Source organism: Pseudophryne corroboree, assembly GCF_028390025.1.
Source record: "Pseudophryne corroboree isolate aPseCor3 chromosome 3 unlocalized genomic scaffold, aPseCor3.hap2 SUPER_3_unloc_2, whole genome shotgun sequence".
Classification (NCBI taxonomy): Eukaryota; Metazoa; Chordata; class Amphibia; order Anura; family Myobatrachidae; genus Pseudophryne; species Pseudophryne corroboree.
Genome location: NW_026967508.1, coordinates 3,409,729 through 3,428,848, shown reverse-complemented (window position 1 = coordinate 3,428,848; position 19,120 = coordinate 3,409,729). Strand labels below are relative to the sequence as shown.

The 19,120-nt window shown below is 47.1% G+C and overlaps 1 protein-coding gene across 1 annotated transcript; it reads right to left on the bottom strand.

The window, feature by feature from the left end:
- Positions 1 to 1,872: 1,872 nt before the first annotated feature.
- LOC134983608 (oocyte zinc finger protein XlCOF22-like) lies at positions 1,873 to 17,576 on the bottom strand. Its single transcript, XM_063949280.1, has 7 exons — positions 17,096 to 17,576; positions 11,941 to 12,047; positions 9,322 to 9,510; positions 8,350 to 8,473; positions 6,655 to 6,752; positions 6,382 to 6,487; positions 1,873 to 3,310 (listed from the first exon to the last, which is right to left on the bottom strand). Exons 1-7 carry the CDS (start codon positions 17,271 to 17,273, stop codon positions 2,118 to 2,120), a joined length of 1,995 nt encoding a protein of 664 aa, XP_063805350.1. The 5' UTR covers positions 17,274 to 17,576; the 3' UTR covers positions 1,873 to 2,117.
- Positions 17,577 to 19,120: the final 1,544 nt, after the last annotated feature.

Sequence of the window (19,120 nt, the reverse complement as noted above, 5' to 3'; positions counted from 1 at the left end):
TGCCGTGAAAGTTAGCCAGCGGCCATTTTGTTAGTTCAAGGTCGGTTTGGATGTTACAGTAAAACTGTCTTTCCTGCTGCTCCGCGTCCCGGTATTTCTTTGTGATCCAGCACCAACATCATGGAACGTATTAGTCTCTCTTACTCGCTCAGCCTGTCTAAAGCAGGAATCCATTGACCTGAGCACTACTAAGCTGGAAGGCAGGAAAAACTTAGGGGCAGATGTATAACACAGTGATAAGAGTGGAGAAGTGTGCCATGGCAACCAATCAGCTTTGAAGTAACCATTTATCAAGTGCATTTTCTATCATTACACAGAGCAGCTGAAGGTATGATTTAACATCAGTTGTGTAGGTATAAATTGAACAAAACTAATTACACATATGGGCAACACAATTATGTAACCTACTTGAAATGAAAAATATTGGGGCTGCTTTTTTTTTTTTTTTGGGGGGGGGTCGAGACGACGACACAGCAGTGTCCATGAGTGCACCTTCCGCCGCTGTAGTGACTGCTGCTAGAGAGCCCTTCCATTATGTACATCCATCCAAGGACTGAGATGTCCACTTTGAGCATCTTCAGACCCTTTAATACGGAAAAAAGAGAAAATGCAGATGCACACTCTATAGTTCTAAGCACAGCTAGTCAGAGTGATTAGAATACACTCTACAATAGAACACAGTAATATTGAGGTGCTTAGCATAATTTTGACCAAAAATATGGGTCCACCAACCGCGACCAGGTGACCTCATCTAGTGGGTCCCTAACACTAAGGTTCAAGTCCAGGGCATGGGACTCCCCAGGCCAGCACAAGCCAACTGCCCCAAGGCATCACACTAGTGAGAAGTAGAAGTTAGTGTTAAAAGGTGTTACATTAGTAAAAGAATAGTTGCTATAAAGTGCTAGATTAAGTGTTGCAATGTGATGCCTCAAAACAGCCCTGCACACCAATCCTGGGCGCCCCGCTCCCCGAACTCATCCCTAATACTGACATATATTACGTTTATCTAGGACTTACCATTCATAATGCATTTTCCTATATACAGTCTGCAAACGGCAGGAACGTGCAAATATGGCCTGGTGCCTCTCTAGACGCAAGCATCAGTCACACCATCACACACTTGCCCCAGCCTTATGGTATGGGTACTCCCTTTTTATTCCTTTTTTTGTGTACACTCCCATGTTTCAAAGCTGCCGTCACATGTTTCTCTAATGGCAGGAGGTTATATCCCTTATAATAAATGTCACAGGTTACTGTAGACCCAGCATTTAGGAATCTATGTACTAAGCCATGGAGAGAGAGAAAGTGCATGGAGGTAAAGTGCCAGCCAATGAGCTCCTGTCATTTTTCAAACACGGCCTGTAATATCGCAGTTAGGAGCCAATTGGCTGATACTTTATCCCCATCCACTTTCTCTCACTCCGAGGCTCAGTATATAGAGCACTTACATAGGCACACACATGGGGGGGGGAGTTTCAGTTGCCCAGAAACTCCTCTTCCCCACAGCCTGGCTAGCGGCCACTACATGCAGTATAAAGGGTGGGATGAAGCTGCTGCACATGCCCAGTGGCAGCAGATTTTCCTATCAAGTCTGCTGTATCCGCATCTGTAGATCTGAGTGCTCAATCATCGAACCAAAGAGAGAGAATCTGGTAAGTGGCTTATCGTGATCATTGGGCCTGCATATGCCTGACATACTGTATTACATACACTGCACTTTGTTTGGGTGCAGACTACAGCTTGTTACATGCTAATTGTGCATCCTTCATTGGCTGGCGACAATCGCTTTAAAGTCAAACATTTGGAAACCCCCCCTAGAGTAATCCTGCTTTAACCTGTTATATGATAATAAAATAAACAGTTTGCAACAGATCACTCTTCAAACATTTATTGAAGAAAAAAAAATCACGTATCATACAACTATGGAAAAACCGTTCAACAACGAAGACTAGAGAATGGATTATTAAAGTTAGAGGTCAACTAATGCAAGATACTTCCAATCAACATCATGCACACAGGATTCTTAACGTTACACTCCCATAAACAGAGACGACTATACCGAATTCCATAAACGTATATCTTTGTTGCAGCAGCTCTATTTCCTATCTTTATGTCGCTCACCACCTTTCTCCTGTATGTAGCCTCTCATGTTTATGAAGACCTGATTTTTGTATAAAAGACTTCCCACACACAGAGCATGAAAATGGCTTCTCCCCGGTGTGAATTCTCTGGTGCCTCAAAAGTTCTGATTTCACTGGAAATCGTTTCCCACAGTCAGAACATGGAAACGGCCTCTCATTCTTGTGCCATATCTGATGGGCCGTAAGCGACGATTTCACTGGAAAACATTTCCCACAGTCAGAGCAAGGAAACGGCTTCTCACTGGCGTGAAGTAACTGGTGTCTACTAAGATGAGCTTTCAGGGCAAACCATTTCCCACACACCGAACACGGAAAGGGCCTTTCGCCCGTGTGACTTCTCTCGTGCGTAGTAAGCGACGACTTCTGCGTGAAACGTTTCCCACACACGGAACATGAAAACGGCTTCTCGCCGGTGTGAATTTTCTGATGATGAACCAGATTGGGCTTTTGACTGAAACATTTCCCACACACGGTACACAGGAACGGCTTCTCTCCCGTGTGCGTTCTCTGATGTTTAACCAGGTGCGACCTGCCTGTAAAACATTTCCCGCACTCGGAACACCGGAAGTCCTTATCACCCGAGTGATTTTTTTGATGGGTGGCAAGATTCTGTTTGTCGTTAAAGCATTTCCCGCAGTCAGGACAAGCGAAAGGCTTCTCGCCCGTGTGAATTCTCAGATGGTGCACAAGGCGCGACTTACAGGGAAGGCATTTCCCGCACTCAGGGCACGGAAAGGACTTTTCGGTCGAGTGAATCCTCTGATGTTGAACGACGGAAGACTTGTGCGTGAAACGTTTCCCGCAATCGGAACACGAGAACGGCTTCACCCCGGTGTGAGTTCTCTGATGCTGGATGAGGTTTGATTTGCGCTTAAAACATTTGCCGCACTCGGAACACGGGAATGACTTTTGAGCCGGGTGAGTTCTCTGATGTCTACGAAGATCCGCATTCTCAGCGAAGCATTTGCCACACACCGTACAGGAGCATGTATTTACAACCTCACGATCAGAGGGACCAGGTGATACATCGGCAATTACTAGTACTGGAAGTATATCTGGGGTAAGGGGGCTTTCCACCGGATGGTCTTGTGTGATGTCGTTATCCTCTGTTTGACAATCTGGAGATAAAATGAGAGGTTCCTCTGAGGTGTTTTTGCTGATCGGTCCATCTATTGGGAATGAAATAAATGTATGGAAATAAACATTTGTGCATTGGATATATATTCTCTTACACCCATCAAGGACACTGGAACAATGGGGTATAAGGCACTTTCTTATAATGCACTTTCTTCCACTATTTTAATTCTTCATTTTTGTTGTTTGTCTACCACTATGTTATTTTTACATTATTTTATATATTTGCCTCTCCTCTCTTACAAGCTCTAAACTGGCTCCCCTTCAGAATCAAATTCAAGCTTCTCACACTCATACCCCTTTCACACCGCAGCTTGTACCCGGTAATTTGCCATTTTTAATGGCTTCCTAAATGGTTCGAGCTGCGATGTGAAAGGGTCACCTTCAATTTACCGTTTACAAAATACCGGTATTTTGAAACGGTAAAAAAGCAGGGTCCTACCCGTTTCAGACCCGTTTAATTCTGCAGTGTGAAAGGGTCTGAAACGGTATTTGCAAGCCCCAGAAGGTGATAGGCCGTCTCCATGTGTGATCTCACCAGGCAGAAGCAGGAAATAAACATTTAAAATGACAACCACTGTTTTGTATGGGTGAAACGGGTTCAGTGTGAAAGGTACCAAAACGGTAATGAAATGGTAATTTACTGGTTACAACATGCAATGTGAAGGGGGTTTAACTGCTCAGACCTGTTTTAGGAACCGTTTAAAGAACCGCTTCAAAAGCAGGTTTTGCGATGTGAAAGCAGAATCACTTACAAAGCCCTCACCCACTCCACTCCCATTTCCATCTCTCACCTTCTCTCAATTTACACCCCTGCCCGTCCTCTTCGTTCCGCTAATGCACGCCGTCTCTCCTGCCTACTGATTACCTCCTGCCACACTTACCTCCAAGATATGGCATGTGATGCTCCCTATCTCTGGAAATCCCTACCTCTCCCCCTCAGACTCTCCACCTCTCTACAAAACATCAAACGGGCTCTCAAGACCCACTTCTTCCCCAAACTCTCATCCTAACCCTCTGTTCCATGCTCACCGTATATCCCATCTGTGTAACCGGTCAATCTGACTAGATTGCTTAGGTTTTAAGCACGGATCTGGCGTGTGTATGCCCCCAGCGATAGCAATACGCGGCTCCGTGCATCGCTATCCCCGGTGCTAGATTGAGCCTGCATGCAGGCTCAATCTAGCAGGTCGCTCACTTCACTGCTGTGTGAAGTGAGCGGCCCCCACTCCGTCCCCTCGCTCAGCACATTGCGCTGTGCTGAGCGGAGGGAGAGATGTGTGCTGAGCGGTCTGTGTTAAGATCACTCAGCACACATCTCCCCCGTCAGTACCCCCCTTAAGCTTTCACGAACAGGGCCCTCTTCCTTCATGTGCTTATCCTTTTCTTATCTATCTTCTATTCAATACTCCCTTTGATGGTATAATAGGGGCTGATGGCTCCTGATGTATGAGATACACCAGAGAGTGTGGGGAGGAGACTGGTCAGATCTCTGGGCTGGTAACACACAGTGACATGATGTGAGGGGGAGAGCAGGAGTATAATAGGGGCTGATGGCTCCTGATGTATGAGATACACCAGAGAGTGTGGGGAGGAGACTGGTCAGATATCTGGGCTGGTAACACACAGTGACATGATGTGAGGAGGAGAGCAGGAGTATAATAGGGACTGATGGCTCCTGATGTATGAGATACACCAGAGAGTGTGGGGAGGAGACTGGTCAGATCTCTGGGCTGGTAACACACAGTGACATGATGTGAGGGGGAGAGCAGGAGTATAATAGGGGCTGATGGCTCCTGATGTATGAGATACACCAGAGAGTGTGGGGAGGAGACTGGTCAGACCTCTGGGCTGGTAACACACAGTGACATGATGTGAGGAGGAGAGCAGGAGTATAATAGGGGCTGATGGCTCCTGATGTATGAGATACACCAGAGAGTGTAGGGAGGAGACTGGTCAGATCTCTGGGCTGGTAACACACAGTGACATGATGTGAGGAGGAGAGCAGGAGTATAATAGGGGCTGATGGCTCCTGATGTATGAGATACACCAGAGAGTGTGGGGAGGAGACTGGTCAGATCTCTGGGCTGGTAACACACAGTGACATGATGTGAGGGGGAGAGCAGGAGTATAATAGGGGCTGATGGCTCCTGATGTATGAGATACACCAGAGAGTGTGGGGAGGAGACTGGTCAGATCTCTGGGCTGGTAACACACAGTGACATGATGTGAGGGGGAGGGCAGGAGTATAATAGGGGCTGATGGCTCCTGATATATAAGATACACCAGGGAGTGTGGGGAGGAGACTGGTCAGATCTCTGGACTGGTAACACACAGTGACATGATGTGAGGGGGAGAGCAGGAGTATAATAGGGGCTGATGGCTCCTGATGTAGGAGATACACCAGAGAGTGTGGGGAGGAGACTGGTCAGATCTCTGGGCTGGTAACACACAGTGACATGATATGAGGGGAGAGCAGGAGTATAATAGGGAATGATGGCTCCTGATGTATGAGATATACCAGAGAGTGTGGGGAGGAGACTGGTCAGATCTCTGGGCTGGTAACACACAGTGACATGATGTGAGGAGGAGAGCAGGAGTATAATAGGGGCTGATGGCTCCTGATGTATGAGATACACCAGAGAGTGTGGGGAGGAGACTGGTCAGATCTCTGGGCTGGTAACACACAGTGACATGGTGTGAGGGGGAGAGCAGGAGTATAATAGGGGCTGATGGCTCCTGATGTATGAGATACATCAGAGAGTGTGGGGAGTTGGCTGGTCAGATCTCTGGGCTGGTAACACACAGTGACATGATGTGAGGGGGAGAGCAGGAGTATAATAGGGGCTGATGTCTCCTGATGTATGAGATACACCAGAGAGTGTGGGGAGGAGACTGGTCAGATCTCTGGGCTGGTAACACACAGTGACATGATGTGAGGGGGAGAGCAGGAGTATAATAGGGGCTGATGGCTCCTGACTCACCCACTGGGCAAATACTTTGTACTCATTAATCTTTACTGACAGAGAAGGATATAGGATAAGAGATTGCTGTAGTGACAGAACAAGGAGAAGATGTGTCTCTGTACTTGGTGATTATTACTCACCTGTGCTGTTACCTGTAGGGATTTCCTCCACCTCACTCCGCTGCTCACCCATCACATACGTCTCTTCTTCTACTACTACTACTTTGACATCAATCAGATCTCCATCCTGAATTACCCACAAAGCAATAAAAACAACATAATTGATCAAATCTAGCTTAATTTGAAGTAAACAGAAGAATAAGTGTATAAGATCCACATAGCTATACTACAGAGCACATGGCAGTAAGACACATTATAATTCTGTTATTTGGTGAGAACCCAAACTCTATGTACCTGACCCTCCTGTAGGACACTGTGATTCTCCTCTGTATGATCCTGGGAACAAGGAGAACTTGGACATCTCTCTGGGGTATTTCTCATACTGGCTCCATCTGTAGGAGACACACAGTGTCAGTACTGTGCAAAAGTTATAGGCAGGTGAGGAAAAAATGCTGCAAAGTAAGAATGCTTTCAAAAATAGAAGTGTTAATAGTTTATTTTTTATCAATTAACGAAATGCAAAGTGAAAAAACAGAAAAGAAATCTAAATCCTATTATTATTTGGTGTGACCACCCTTTGCCTCAAACACAGTTCTTCTAGGTACACTTGCCATTTTTGAAGGAACTTGGCAGGGAGGTTGTTCCAAACATCTTGGAGAACGAACCACAGATCCTTCTGTCTAATCACAGACAGACTCGATGATATTGAGTTCAGGGCTCTGTGGGGGGCCATATTATTCACTTCCAGGACTCCTTGTTCTTCTTTACGCTGAAGATAGTTCTTAATGACATTGGCTGTATGTTTGGGGTTGATGTAATTCTGCAGAAGACATTTGGAGTCAATCAGATGCCTCCCTGCTGGTACTGTATGATAGCTAAGTACCTGCCTGTAATTCTCAGCATTGAGGACACCATCAATCCTGACCAACTCCATTTGCTGAAATGCAGCTCCAAACTTGCACGGAACATTCACCGTGCTTCACTGTTGCCTGCAGACACTCATTATTGTACCGCTCTCCAGCCTTCCACAAACTGCCTTCTGTTACAGCTAAATATTTCACATTTTGACTCATCAGTCCAGAGCACCTGCTGCCTAGGTTTCCATGCATAGCGGAGTCGCTTGTCCTTGTTTCCATGTCGAAGGTATGACTTTTTGGCCACACTTATTTCATGAAGACCACTTTTGGGCAGACTTCTCCAAACAGTAGATGGGTGTACCTGGGTCCCAATGGTGTCTACCAATTCTGAGCTGATGGCACTCTTCCAATTTCGAAGGGAAGTAAGCATGATGTGTCTTTCATCTGATGTATTAATTTCCTTGGCTGACCACTGTGTCTACGGTCCTCAACGTTGCCCATTTCTTTGTTCTTCAGTGCTGAGAAACACAGGCAGTTACTTATCCATCATGCAATACCATCGGGGAGGCATTTGATTGGCTCCAAGTTTATTCTGCAGCAGGACAACGACCCCACACATACACCCAATGTCTTTAAGAACTATCTTCAGCGTAAAGAAGAACAAGGAGTCCTGGAAGTGTGATATGGCCCCCACAGAGCTCTGATCTCAACATCATCGAGTCTGTCTGGGATTACATGAAGAGACAGAAGGATTTGAGCAAGCCTACATCCACAGAAGATCTGTGGTTAGTTCTTCAAGATGTTAGGAATAACCTCCCTGCCGAGTTCCTTCAAAATCTGTCCAAGTGTAACTAGAAGATTTGATAATATTTTGAAGGCAAAGGGTGGTCACACCAAATATTGATGTGATTTAGATTTCTTTTCTGTTCAAGCACTTTACATTTCTTGACAAAAATAAACTATTAACACTTCTATTTTTGAAAGCATCCTTACTTTGCAGCATTTTTTCACACCTGCCTAAAACATTTTTTACAGTACTGTATATTGCATATATGTTATTATCAGATGTTGTGTATCTAGGTGGTCCCCATAGCTGCTCTCTCCATTACACTACATGACAGTCTCCTCTTACCCAGTGATGTGAGGGGCCGGTGATTCTCCATCATCGCGTCCTTGTACAGACCCCTGTGTTCCTCTATATATTCCCACTCCTCCATGGAGAAATAGACGGTGACATCTTCACACCTTATGGGAACCTGACAGACACAATGACACAGTCATCACCCAGACACATCCCCTGGTGTTACTGTATAATGTCCCATTCCCAGCAGTCACCTCTCCAGTCATCACCCAGACACGTCCCCTGGTGTTACTGTATAATGTCCCATTCCCAGCAGTCACCTCTCCAGTCATCACCCAGATACATTCCCTGGTGTTACTGTATAATGCCCCATTCCCAGCAGTCACCTCTCCAGTCACATCCCCTGGTGTTACTGTATAATGCCCCATTCCCAGCAGTCACCTCTCCAGTCATCACCCAGACACATCCCCTGGTGTTACTGTATAATGTCCCATTCCCAGCAGTCACCTCTCCAGTCATCACCCAGACACATCACCTGGTGTTACTGTATAATGTCCCATTCCCAGCAGTTACCTCTCCAGTCATCACCCAGACACATCCCCGGTGTTACTGTATAATGTCCCATTCCCAGCAGTCACCTCTCCAGTCACATCCCCTGGTGTTACTGTATAATGCCCCATTCCCAGCAGTCACCTCTCCGGTCATCACCCAGTCACATCCCCTGGTGTTACTGTATAATGTCCCATTCCCAGCAGTCACCTCTCCAGTCATCACCCAGACACATCCCCTGGTGTTACTGTATAATGTCCCATTCCCAGCAGTCACCTCTCCAGTCATCACCCAGACACATCCCCTGGTGTTACTGTATAATGTCCCATTCCCAGTAGTCACCTCTCCAGTCATCACCCAGACACATCCCCTGGTGTTACTGTATAATGTCCCATTCCCAGCAGTCACCTCTCCAGTCATCACCCAGACACATCCCCCGGTGTTACTGTATAATGTCCCATTCCCAGCAGCCACCTCTCCAGTCAGCAGCTGAATGATCTTGTTGGCGAGTTTCAGGATCTTCTGGTCGCTGTGCCTCTCATGTATCAGGGAGTGAGGTGGAGGCACGGTGATGGGGCTCTGGGTCCTGCTTAGTCTTCCTGACATGCGTGGATGGCCGCTGGTTGTCACAGGCTTACCAGATATCTTCACTACTAGATAATCCTGTAAAATCAAAGAGAAGAGGCACCTAAAAAGTGTAAACAACTTCATTGGATCACACGTATGACCAATGAGTCGATATAAGGAGGGGGTGTATCAAGTCTTAGAGAGAGATTAAGTGGAGAAGATGCTTTGGGCAAATTCTCCACTTTATCTCTCCTCAAGGTTTGATACATCCCACCCATAATCATATTCATAAACACAAAACCAGTACAGAACCTACTGAGCGAGTACGCAACGAGAAGCATGTGACATCACAGGAATGTGTCAGAACGCACGCTCAAATGGGAGCGCCTTTAGAATGTGTGGCTAGTCTACAGTGTGCCGGAAAGACGCCTGCTGGAGACTGACAACAGGGTGAAAAGTGACAGACGCACGGAGACGTTTATGATAGCGTTAGGTTATATTTTCTTCAGTAGAGGAAGACCATGAAGACTGGATGTGTTGGCAGTTCTTGGGCCCATAACCCCTTCAATACAATATGTACAACAGTTGGCTACAGGAGAACTAAAGATGGAGGGCTATTCTTCTTAATGGTCTCAGGTAGGGCTTTGGTAGGCATGTTAAAAAGGTGGGTGGGGTTCGTAGTTTTAGAAATGAAAAAGGGAGGAATTAGTAGAGGGGAGAATAATAAGCCCAGAGTAGGTGAGAAAGAAGGAGACCTCTGAATGATTAGCAGGAACCAGGCAAAGTTTCCTTATGATGAGCAAAGCACAGGGTCCAGACTGTATGAACTAGTCAATGGTGTTGTTAAGAAGCCCAGCAACATACTACATCTGGTGGCACGGGGATTTACGCAATGTGAAGTATGAATTTGGCAGTGTGTTTGGCGGTTTGACGGGAGGAGGCAGAGCAGTAGGTGTGTTGGGTCTAGAGATGACAAGTGGCCCTAGACATGCATCATGAGAGTGTAAATCATGGTCCAGAAGAAAGCGAGGACAGGGCACAACCAGCAGGTGTGAATAAAGGTACTGGGGTAGCCTCATTGTCACCAGCAGAGGAGAGACACGCCAGGGTACATTCAGTGGAGGTGGTCTGGGACCAAATACCACCTGGTCAGGATTTTGTATGTATTTTCTCTGATGGCGACACTGATGGAGGACTTAAGTGTGCCTCTCTTAGCCCAGTTCAAGGCCAATGCATAGCTTCCAGTCCTGTTCCAGAGGACAGAGAGGGCTAGAGTCTGGGGCTAGGGTAGAGTATGGATAGATGATACGGGATCGCAGTCACAGGCAGAGACAAGTCCTAGAATGGTCGCAACACGTCTGCGTTTGAATCCAGCTCTGAATGAGGTCCAATGTGTTGCCAGGCCGAGGAGTGTTTGTATGGTTGCTGGATCTACAGGCTGAGGTCAATCAAGGACACCAGAAAGTCTATAGAGAGAAATTTAACTCCCCCTAATGTCTCAGCAATACAATATTCAAATCTTTCGAAAACAGATCACACAGGTGTTATAAAACCACCCTGACATGTCCATCAGATAAAGATGCTGAGAATAATGTGAGCACCCGGCCCAAGCAGAAGATGACACAATGTTACGGCAGAGAAAGTGTCATGAATGCAATAGTTCAGCACTTCAGCGACGTCATGTAGGCTGAAGGCCAACGTGAGGACCTAGTAGCACTTGTTCTGAGGATTAAAGAGTTTTCCACTTATCTCCTTCTTCAATTATAAGCGTGACGTCAGCCGAGTTTTCTAAAAACTGATAAAGCTGAGATATCACAGAGAGGATAATGCACAGATTAAGAAGCTAAAATCACCCCAAGAAAAAAAAAAGAAGAAGAAGCGAAAATATGCTCCTCATACAATACAGTAACTTACAGAGAAATGGACAAGGAAAGTTGCCATAGAACTACAGGGGGGATTTAAGTGCTGGTGATTACCTCGCCCAGTCGAATCCATGCAGAACCAGCCGCACTTTACAGCAATGGGAACTCACACAAAAGTGGTCGCTACCCTACAGGGCAGCAAGCACTTTTGTGCAAATCGGCTGGGTGAAGGGTGCAAGAAAAGCTGCCGTTGCCAACAAGGTCGGAGCAACAGCAATTCGCACCCTTTACCATCAACTAAATTACCCCTAGAGTCCTGAAAATCCGAAATAGAAAATGCAGTTTTGTCAAAACAAATTTAAACCATTACAGAACAGTGTAATACATGTTAAGAGGAGTAATTGTCACTGTGACACTCCTTCATCTCCCCAGTCACCTCACCTCCTCAGTCAGGTCCCTGTGTTAGTAACAGAGATGAGAGTGATGTCATTGTGAGTGACACTACCAGACTTCCTCACCTCCCCAGTCAGGTCCCTGTGTTAGAAATAGAGATAAGAGTGAAGTCACTGTGACACTCCCAGACTCCCTCACCTCCCCAGTCAGGTCCCTGTGTCAGTAATAGAGATAAGAGTGACGTCACTGTGACACTCCCAGACCCTCTCACCTCCCCAGTCAGCAGGTAGATGATCTCCAGGGTGATTCCTAATATCGTCTCAGTCATGTGACTTTTGTTCTCATCCATCCTTGAGACAGTCATAGGACATATACACCCTGGGTTAGAAACAGAAAAAATAAGAATTTACTTACCGATAATTCTATTTCTCGTAGTCCGTAGTGGATGCTGGGACTCCGTCAGGACCATGGGGATTAGCGGCTCCGCAGGGGACAGGGCACAAAAGTAAAAGTTTTAGGATCAGGTGGTGTGCACTGGCTCCTCCCCCTATGAACCTCCTCCAAGCCTCAGTTAGGATACTGTGCCCGGACGAGCGTACACAATAAGGAAGGATTTTGAATCCCGGGTAAGACTCATACCAGCCACACCAATCACACTGTACAACCTGTGATCTGAAACCAGTTAACAGCATGATAACAGCGGAGCCTCTGAAAAGATGGCTCACAACAATAATAACCCGATTTTTGTAACAATAACTATGTACAAGTATTGCAGACAATCCGCACTTGGGATGGGCGCCCAGCATCCACTACGGACTACGAGAAATAGAATTATCGGTAAGTAAATTCTTATTTTCTCTGACGTCCTAGTGGATGCTGGGACTCCGTCAGGACCATGGGGATTATACCAAAGCTCCCAAACGGGCGGGAGAGTGCGGATGACTCTGCAGCACCGAATGAGAGAACTCCAGGTCCTCCTCAGTCAGGGTATCAAATTTTTAGAATTTTGCAAACGTGTTTGCCCCTGACCAAGTAGCAGCTCGGCAAAGTTGTAAAGCCGAGACCCCTCGGTCAGCCGCCCAAGATGAGCCCACCTTCCTTGTGGAATGGGCATTTACATATTTTGGCTGTGGCAGGCCTGCCACAGAATGTGCAAGCTGAATTGTACTACACATCCAACTAGCAATCGTCTGCTTAGAAGCAAGAGCACCCAGTTTGTTGGGTGCATACAGGATAACAGCAAGTCAGTTTTCCTGACTCCAGTCCTGGAAATATATATTTTCAGGGCCCTGACAACATCTAGCAACTTGGAGTCCTCCAAGTCCCTAGTAACCGCAGGTACCACAATAAGCTGGTTCAGGTGAAACGCTGACACCACCTTAGGGAGAAACTGGGGACGAGTCCGCAGCTCTGCCCTGTCCGAATGGACAATCAGATATGGCTTTTGTGAGACAAAGCCACCAATTCTGACACTCGCCTGGCCGAGGCCAGGGCCAACAGCATGGTCACTTTTCATGTGAGATATTTCAAATCCACAGATTTGAGCGGTTTAAAATGTGAGTTGAGGAATCCCAGAACTACGTTTAGATCCCACAGTGCTACTGGAGGCACAAAAGGGGGTTGTATATGCAGTACTCCCTTGACAAACTTCTGGACTTCAGGAACTGAAGCCAATTCTTTCTGGAAGAAAATTGACAGGGCCGAAATTTGAACCTTAATGGACCCCAATTTGAGGCCCATAGACACTCCTGTTTGCAGGAAATGCAGGAATCGACCGAGTTGAATTTTCTTTGTGGGGCCTTCCTGGCCTCACACCACGCAACCTAGGAGTATCATCATTTCGGCCATTACCTTGGTAAGGACCCGGGGTGCCGTGGACAATCCAACCGGCAGCGTCTGAACTGATAGTGACAGTTCTGTACCACGAACCTGAGGTACCCTTGGTGAGAAGGGCAAATTGGGACATGGAGGTAAGCATCCCTGATGTCCCGGGACACCATATAGTCCCCTTCTTCCTGGTTCGCTATCACTGCTCTGAGTGACTCCATCTTGATTTGAACCTTTATATGTAAGTGTTCAAATATTTCAGATTTAGAATAGGTCTCACCAAGCCGTCTGGCTTCAGTACCACAATATAGTGTGGAATAATACCCCTTTCCTTGTTGTAGGAGGGGTACTTTGATTATCACCTGCTGGGAATACAGCTTGTGAATTGTTTCCAATACTGCCTCCCTGTCGGAGGGAGACGTTGGTAAAGCAGACCTCAGGAAAACTGCGAGGGAGAGACGTCTCGAATTTCCAATCTGTACCCCTGGGATACTACTTGTAGGATCCAGGGGTCCACTTGCGAGTGAGCCCACTGCGTGCTGAAACTCTTGAGACGACCCCCCCACCGCACCTGAGTCCGCTTGTACGGCCCCAGCGTCATGCTGAGGACTTGGCAGAAGCGGTGGAGGGCTTCTGTTCCTGGGAATGGGCTGCCTGCTGCAGTCTTCTTCCCTTTCCTCTATCCCTGGGCAGATATGACTGGCCTTTTGCCCGCTTGCCCTTATGGGGACGAAAGGACTGAGGTTGAAAAGACAGTGTCTTTTTTCTCCTTTATACGGCAATACTTCCTTGTGCCGTTTGGAATCTGCATCACCTGACCACTGTCGTGTCCATAAACATTTCTGGCAGATATGGACATCGCACTTACTCTTGATGCCAGAGTGCAAATATCCCTCTGTGCATCTCGCATATATAGAAATGCATCCTTTAAATGCTCTATAGTCAATAAAATACTGTCCCTGTCAAGGGTATCAATATTTTCAGTCAGGGAATCCGACCAAGCCACCCCAGCGCTGCACATCCAGGCTGAGGCGATCGCTGGTCGCAGTATAACACCAATATGTGTGTATATACTTCTTAGGATATTTTCCAGCCTCCTATCAGTTGGCTCCTTGAGGGCGGCCCTATCTGGAGACGGTACTGCCACTTGTTTTGATAAGCGTGTGAGCGCCTTATCCACCCTAAGGGGTGTTTCCCAACGCGCCCTCTGGCGGGAAAGGGTATACCGCCAATAATTTTCTATCGGGGGAAACCCACGCATCATCACACACTTCATTTAATTTATCTGATTCCGGAAAAACTACAGGTAGTTTTTTCACACCCCACATAATACCCTTTTTTGTGGTACTTGTAGTATCAGAAATATATAACACCTCCTTCATTGCCCTTAACAAGTAACGTGTGGCCCTAAAGGAAAATACGTTTGTTTCTTCACCGTCGACACTGAAGTCAGTGTCCGTGTCGACCGACTGAGGTAAATGGGCGTTTTAAAGCCCCTGACGGTGTTTGAGACGCCTGGACAGGTACTATTTTGTTTGCCGGCCGTCTCATGTCGTCAACCGACCTTGCAGCGTGTTGACATTATCACGTAATTCCTTAAATAAGCCATCCATTCCGGTGTCGACTCCCTAGAGAGTGACATCACCATTACAGGCAATTGCTCCGCCTCCTCACCAACATCGTCCTCATACATGTCGACACACACGTACCGACACACAGCACACACACAGGGAATGCTCTGATAGAGGACATGACCCCACTAGCCCTTTGGGGAGACAGAGGGAGAGTTTGCCAGCACACACCAAAACGCTATAATTATACAGGGACAACCTTTATACAAGTGTTTTTCCCTTATAGCATCTTAATATATATGATCATATCGCCAAATAAGTGCCCCCCCTCTCTGTTTTAACCCTGTTTCTGTAGTGCAGTGCAGGGGAGAGCCTGGGAGCCTTCCCACCAGCATTTCTGTGAGGGAAACTGGCGCTGTGTGCTGAGGAGAATAGGCCCCGCCCCCTTTTCGGCTGGCTTCTTCTCCCGTTTTTCTGAGACCTGGCAGGGGTTAAATACATCCATATAGCCCCAGGGGCTATATGTGATGTATTTTTAGCCAGTATAGGTACTTTCATTGCTGCCCAGGGCGCCCCCCCCAGCACCCTGCACCCTCAGTGACCGCTGGTGTGAAGTGTGCTGACAACAATGGCGCACAGCTGCAGTGCTGTGCGCTACCTCATGAAGACTGAAAAGTCTTCTGCCGCCGGTTTCTGGACCTCTTCACTCTTCGGCATCTGCAAGGGGGTCGGCGGCGCGGCTCCGGGACCGGACTCCATGGCTGGGCCTGTGTTCGATCCCTCTGGAGCTAATGGTGTCCAGTAGCCTAAGAAGCCAATCCATCCTGCACGCAGGTGAGTTCACTTCTTCTCCCCTAAGTCCCTCGTAGCAGTGAGCCTGTTGCCAGCAGGACTCACTGAAAATAAAAAACTTTTACTCTAAGCAGCTCTTTAGGAGAGCCACCTAGATTGCACCCTTCTCGGCCGGGCACAAAAATCTAACTGAGGCTTGGAGGAGGGTCATAGGGGGAGGAGCCAGTGCACACCACCTGATCCTAAAGCTTTTACTTTTGTGCCCTGTCTCCTGCGGAGCCGCTAATCCCCATGGTCCTGACGGAGTCCCAGCATCCACTAGGACGTCAGAGAAAGTAACATGCTATAAGTATAATATTACATAAATAGAAGTGGTACACATGCAGCTCTATGGGAGCACACATATGCAGAGGCACACTTATATGCAGCTCTATGGGAGCATTATGTGGCTATATCGGTCATAAGGATGTATATGAAAATGTACTGTATGGGTTGGACATTATAAATCTAAATCTTCATTAATATGCGGCACAATGAAAAGCTTTTTTCTTTATCATGCCAGACCAGTGCACATTGGGGGTAATTCCAAGTTGATCGCAGCAGGACATTTTTTAGCAGTTGGGCAAAACCATGTGCACTGCAGGGGGGGGGCAGATATAACATGTGCAGAGAGAGTTAGATTTGGGTGGGTTATTTTGTTTCTGTGTAGGGTAAATACTGGCTGCTTTATTTTTACACTGCAATTTAGATTGCAGATTTAACTCACCACACCCAAATCTATCTCTCTCTGCACATGTTGTATCTGCCTCCCCTGCAGTGCACATGGTTTTGCCCAACTGCTAATAAAAATCCTCCTGCGATCAACTTGGAATTACCCCCATTATTCCAATATGCTCAGTACAGTAACTTATCTGCACCTACCTGTTGCACTAATAATTTACCTGGTTACCTCCACTACAAGTGTGACATTAAACATGAAGCATCCCACCATAAACATAGACTACCTAGGGTACCATTGTTGGCTGGTGGCACCCAGGAGACACTGTGGATTACCCTCATGCCATAGGGTGCAATTTAAGGGGGCCAGCCAGAATCTCGCTCAGGGCACCACACTGGTCAGAGCCGACTCTGCGTGAAGATGTCTAAGGAGAAGCTGGCTTTTACCTGGACAGAAGTCACCTTTATCAGCTTACCCATGAACATGAACCGATTAGTATTTGGCACAACATAACCTACCACTGGCATTTTTCTGCAGGGCAGCCGGGAATGCCCCTCTTGTGAGTGACACTGCCTTCACAATCAGCTCATTTACCCAAGGAGCTGACGCTTTGCTGCACTTCTCGGCACCTACAGTTACTTGGCACAGACCATTGCTGGTGAGGTACAGTCGGCACAGCAGCTGTTTCCAGATCATCCGCTGCCTGGCTGACCCTGATGTAATTCCAAGGGAGATTATAACCAGCAAGAGCAAATCAGAGCCTGCAGCATGTTTACCTAGACATGACACCACAGCCTGCTCCAAATGTATACAAACAGGGAACCAGAGTCTGCTCCAAATGAACCATAACAGGGCAAAGTCTACTCCGTAGTATAACAGGACACCAGAGCCTGCTCCACATGTATCATAACAGGACACCAGAGCCTGCTCCACATGTATTAAAACAGGGCACCATAGTCTGCTCCAAATGTATTAGAACAGGGCACCAAAGACCAGAGCAGACTCCACATGTATCATAACAGGACACCAGAGCCTGCTCCACATGTATCATAACAGGACACCAGAGCCTGCTCCACATGTATCATAACAGGACACCAGAGCCTGCTCCACATGTATCATAACAGGACACCAGTCTGCTCCACATGTATCATAACTGGACACCAGAGCCTGCTCCACATGTATCATAACAGGACACCAGAGTCTGCTCCACAGGTATCATAACAGGACACCAGAGCCTGCTCCACATGTATCATAACAGGACACCAGAGCCTGCTCCACATGTATCATAACAGGACACCAGAGCCTGCTCCACATGTAACATATCAGGACACCAGTCTGCTCCACATGTATCATAACAGGACATCAGTCTGCTCCACATGTATCATAACAGGACACCAGTCTGCTCCACATGTATCATAACAGGACACCAGAGTCTGCTCCACATGTAACATATCAGGACACCAGTCTGCTCCACATGTATCATAACAGGACATCAGTCTGCTCCACATGTATCATAACAGGACACCAGTCTGCTCCACATGTATCATAACTGGACACCAGAGCCTGCTCCACATGTATCATAACAGGACACCAGTCTGCTCCACATGTATCATAACAGGACACCAGTCTGCTCCACATGTATCAGAACAGGACACCAGAGCCTGCTCCACATGTATTAAAACAGGGCACCATAGTCTGCTCCAACTGCATTAGAACAGGGCACCAAAGACCAGAGCAGACTCCACATGTACCATAACAAGACACCAGAACCTGCTCCACATGTATCATAACAGGACACCAGAGCCTGCTCCACTTGTATCATAACAGGACACCAGAGCCTGCTCCACTTGTATCATAACAGGACACCAGAGCCTGCTCCACAGGTATCATAACAGGACACGAGAGTCTGCTCCACATGTATCATAATAGGACACCAGTCTGCTCCACATGTAACATAACTGGACACCAGAGCCTGCTCCACATGTATCAGAACAGGACACCAGAGCCTGCTCCACATGTATTAAAACAGGGCACCATAGTCTGCTCCAACTGCATTAGAACAGGGCACCATAGACCAGAGCAGACTCCACATGTACCATAACAAGACACCAGAACCTGCTCCACAGGTATCATAACAGGACACCAGAGCCTGCTCCACATGTATCAGAACAGGACACCAGAGCCTGCTCCACATGTATTAAAACAGGGCACCATAGTCTGCTCCAACTGCATTAGAACAGGGCACCAAAGACCAGAGCAGACTCCACATGTACCATAACAAGACACCAGAGCCTGCTCCACTTGTATCATAACAGGACACCAGAGCCTGCTCCACTTGTATCATAACAGGACACCAGAGCCTGCTCCACAGGTATCATAACAGGACACGAGAGTCTGCTCCACATGTATCATAATAGGACACCAGTCTGCTCCACATGTAACATAACTGGACACCAGAGCCTGCTCCACATGTATCAGAACAGGACACCAGAGCCTGCTCCACATGTATTAAAACAGGGCACCATAGTCTGCTCCAACTGCAT